Below are 4,266 nucleotides of genomic sequence, written 5' to 3' on the forward strand. Positions count from 1 at the left end.
AGGCTATACTGTTTGAATTAGAATTATAATTTTAAATGTAATAACGTAGACTAACAACATAAATTGTTTAAATTAAATTACAGTGGTTATTAATGCTGTTGTATAGCACTACAATATTAATGTGAAGTTAATTGAAGTTTGGAGACATTTTAAAATGCTTTTTTTTTCAGAAACGCATCTGACACTTGCAGCAGGGGGGGAGGGTAGCGTTGCGCGACCGCTCTTCCTCTGAATAAATGAAAACAATGTAACACAGTCGTTTAGACTTGAATTAAAAACATTTGACGAAAGAAAAACTGGAGCAGGACTACAGAAAGATGAATATGATTTCGGTTTTTATTTCTGTGACTGTATACGACCCACAGGAGACAAGACATTAACAGCAGTAGTTATTTCATTCCATTCTTTGGCTTTAGCAGCTCCTTTAATTCCACAGCTGACGCTGCTAAAAATTAGATTTTCTTTTCTCGATCTCGGAGAGCAGTGGCCTCATGTATCAACGGTGCGTACGCACAAAAACCTTGYGTACGCCATTTTCCACGCAAAACTCCGGATTTATCAAAACTCAACTGAACGTGGAAATGTGCGCAAACCCACGCCAACTCCAGGGCTGGCATACGCACGTTTCTGTGGTTTTGGTTCCATTGGCGACACTTAGATGTGATTCTGAGAAACTGTTCATGATGTGAAAATGATTATTGTTCACAGCAGACACATGATTAACAATTATTACATCCACATGATTAACAATTATTACATCCACATGATTAACAATTATTACATCCACATGATTAACAATTATTACATCCACATGGACGCAGTTAAATAAAGGACATGCAAAGTTGTGCCAAAAATACATTTAACAGGAACAGATTCAGCCTTACTGGAGGATATAATAAATAGTGTAACACGCAGAGCATTTATTTATAAACAGATAGAATTTTCTGATGACGAGTGGCTCATCAGCCGTTTTGAGGAAAAAAATCATCTTTCAGTTTTGCACTGCTGCGCTCTGGGAGAGCGACACACTGGTGCGCATGCACGTGCAGCAGCAGCGATCAAACTGGGGTTCCACAGGGGCTTTCCAGAGGGAGCTGGCAGACCGATTGGGACCGTGTCAGTCCAGTCCACCCAAAGCAGAGTCATGACCAACAGAATCGTCTCATCCATATGATTCTAAAGGCTGAGTTATGGTTGCGCTCTGGAGCACGCGCACCCTCGCTGGCAATGGAGGTGTTTCATACGTTGTTGTAGATTTCTCCAAAATGACACGTGGAAGTACACTTTACAACTTGTGAAAATGTTATAAGTAGGAGAGCCAAAGCTTGACAAACAAACAGACTGAACACAAAGGCTGCGGCGCGCGCAGCGTTTGTGAGGACTCTCCAACATCACGTCACGTCATGAAAACTCTACTGAGACGCAGAGACTCGTTCCTTAATATCAGCTATGAAATAAACTAAGATCTATGTTCTACCAAACATTTAAGTTCCCCCTGTGTTTACAGTAATTATGGTAATAAACTTGTGCGCAAAGTTAATATTTTCAGACTCAGAATGGATGGATGAGCTAGCTGCGCAACACAGCAGCGTGTGCACACACATACACACCAACCACTGACACAATCACTCGTTCTTTGCGTGATAAACATATTTTATTCCTATTCTTACTTAGGATTTTTTTTCTCACTCACATTATATTAAATTCATTATTTTTATGACTTTAGAAATTATTTCTGATTGCACAGGGATCAAACAAAACATGTCCTTCACACATGCAGGAAGTAATTTGCATCTGTTTAACAAAGTTAATGAAGGTGTGTCAGGGGAGGTGTCTCACCTGCGCTCAGTTCTACGTTAATTATGATGTAGAAAAGAAATGTGCGTGGATTCAGACGTATGCACAGTTTGATACATCTAGATTTTTTTGTGCGAACGCCGTTTTCTGGATTTGACCGTATGCCAGATTTCAGTAAGAAATCCACGCAAGTCTTTGTACATGAGGCCCCTGGACTTCAATCTCCGAACTCGTAAAGTTCTTATTTTTACTTTTCGCTGTCATTTTCATGAATGGACACTTCCTTGTATCTGMGGCAGGAAACATAGCCTTATATGGTGTTTTTGGGGTGGTAATTATGCTAATCACCTCTCCTCGTGCACAAGCAGCTGGATACAAACAGGTGTAATTCATCATGTTTACACAGCTCATTTACACACCTTTCCTGAAGATAAGAGTTTGTTGAATCTGGCGTGACATGTTCGTATGAACCCTTCAAACGAACAAAAGTAAGAGAAATTTAGGATAAGAATATGAACATGTTCTTGCATGTGGCTTATTGTTTTTTTACACATAAGCCTCTAAAATGTACCTGTGGTTGTGTAAAAACAGTTTGAGATGAGGTCAGTTCAGTCATGTAGATCCAACTTTCTGTGACCTGATTAACTGTTGAATATTGTCAAGTATGACTGAGTTACACAACAACACATAAAGCTGGGTTTTATAATGGTTTCATCAGAATCATATTGTCTTTGGGTAAATTATATTATTTTTTTTCATCCTTCGATGTACTGCTACTAAAATTCGGAACACAAAACCATATTCCTATTTGAGCTGCAAGGTTTGATGCATYAATCAAAAACTAATAAAAATAGAAAAAAATCGTGCATATAGTAACAGGACTTAATGATAATGCATTGCACCCTTTATAAGAATAATCAATTTCAAATTGCTTAGACCTTTGAAATTAATTAAGACAAATTTTTATTACATTTATTTTTTTGTTTTGTAAAAAATATAAAATGTACAAGTTAATTTTACACAGATAATAAAAGTATAATTGTGTTTTATTTAATAGTGTTACGCAAGAATCTGTTTTTTAAAATGAAATCATGATGGTGACTAAAAGGTGCTGATAAATTTCTTGTATAATTAGGTAATAATTTAATGTTTGTTGGTGTTTTAGAGCTGAAGGAGATGACTCTGAAGGTTCTCAACTGTATGAGCAGCTTTATTTCTATTCCTGCCATCATTCAACAAATACTTCAGGTGAGTTGTGCTGGAAAACAAACATTCTTAYGTGTTTTAATTTTGTAGACGGTTTGATATTGTGTATAGGACGCTGCTGGTCTTGACTGTATAACTGAAGGTTCTTCTTGTTTCTGCACATTCTTGTACCTCTTAATTCATCTTGAGCCAGACAGCAGATTAAACGGCACATAAAGGTTTGAGRAGTACTTTTAAACCCAGAAATAAGGAGCTGTTTGATGCTGCCAAACTAGTGAAATCAGTTTTATTTTAGCGCCTTTAAAGTTAGTGACCAAATCAGAATCAGATATTATAGCAGTGTCTATCCCTACAAATAAAAATGGTTGTTTATGTGTCAGAAGWTGTAATAAGAAGCATTTAAGAAATCTTATTTTATTTATCTTAAGTGCATGTTACATGTGGCCCATGTGCCTGTGTGTTCATCAGGATCCAGTTTATGGAAGAGGGAAGCTGGCAGAGATTCAAGGCCTCATTCTGGGAATGCTGGACACTTTTACCTACGAACAGGTAAAGCTGTGTGGATACGTTTTTGTTTCCTGATAATTAAAAGCCTTAAATACTTTTTAAACAATGGTGAAAATCCTTTCCGTTTTTTTCCCCAGACTTTACTCGAAACCACCACCAGTCTGCTGAACCACGACCTCCACTGGTCCTTGGCTCACCTCCGCTCTGCCGTCACGAAGGGGCTCCAYCCCCGACAAGACTACTGCAACATCTGCCTGCAGCAGTACAAGAGGAGGCAGGACCTGGCCGAGGAGATCATTGTGTTCAGGTAACCGCTGCTCGCCCTCGTCTACCACATTTTGAGTGTTCGGCTCAATGAACCTTGTCCTGTTCTTCTCGGTGAAACCCAACGGTGACACTGAGAAGACGTTTGAGTGGTGTTCTAGTGTCTTAACAGCTGTGCATTCTTCCAGCTGCGGCCACCCGTACCACATGCAGTGCCTGCAGCAGAAGGACTGTGGGAGAGGAGCCGCCTCTGAGCTGCAGCAGCAGTGGAGGTGTCACAAATGTTCATCCAGTCGTGGAGGAAGAGGCCCTGCTGCTGAAGCAAACAGGAGCCGCAGCGCATCTCTGGCTCAGGTTGGTGCGTTAGCCTCAGTTACAGCAGGTAAAATAAGTATTGAACACATCATCATTTTTCTCAGTAAATATATTACTAGAGGTGCTAATGACATGAAATTTTCACCAGATGTTGGTAACAACCCAAGTGATCCATAC

The 4,266-nt window shown here is 39.4% G+C and overlaps 1 protein-coding gene across 1 annotated transcript in view; it reads left to right on the top strand.

Moving 5' to 3' along the window:
* Positions 1-4,266, top strand: part of vps8 (VPS8 subunit of CORVET complex) — a gene marked incomplete in the record, with an annotated part of 39,073 nt that overhangs the window by 31,725 nt on the left and 3,082 nt on the right. Inside the window, 4 exon segments of the mRNA XM_014001634.1 lie at positions 2,963-3,045; positions 3,472-3,552; positions 3,648-3,817; positions 3,963-4,128. Of these exon segments, the coding sequence (XP_013857088.1) occupies positions 2,963-3,045; positions 3,472-3,552; positions 3,648-3,817; positions 3,963-4,128 (500 nt within the window).

This window comes from Austrofundulus limnaeus, unplaced genomic scaffold (assembly GCF_001266775.1).
Source record: "Austrofundulus limnaeus strain Quisiro unplaced genomic scaffold, Austrofundulus_limnaeus-1.0 Scaffold0, whole genome shotgun sequence".
In the NCBI taxonomy this organism is placed as follows: Eukaryota; Metazoa; Chordata; class Actinopteri; order Cyprinodontiformes; family Rivulidae; genus Austrofundulus; species Austrofundulus limnaeus.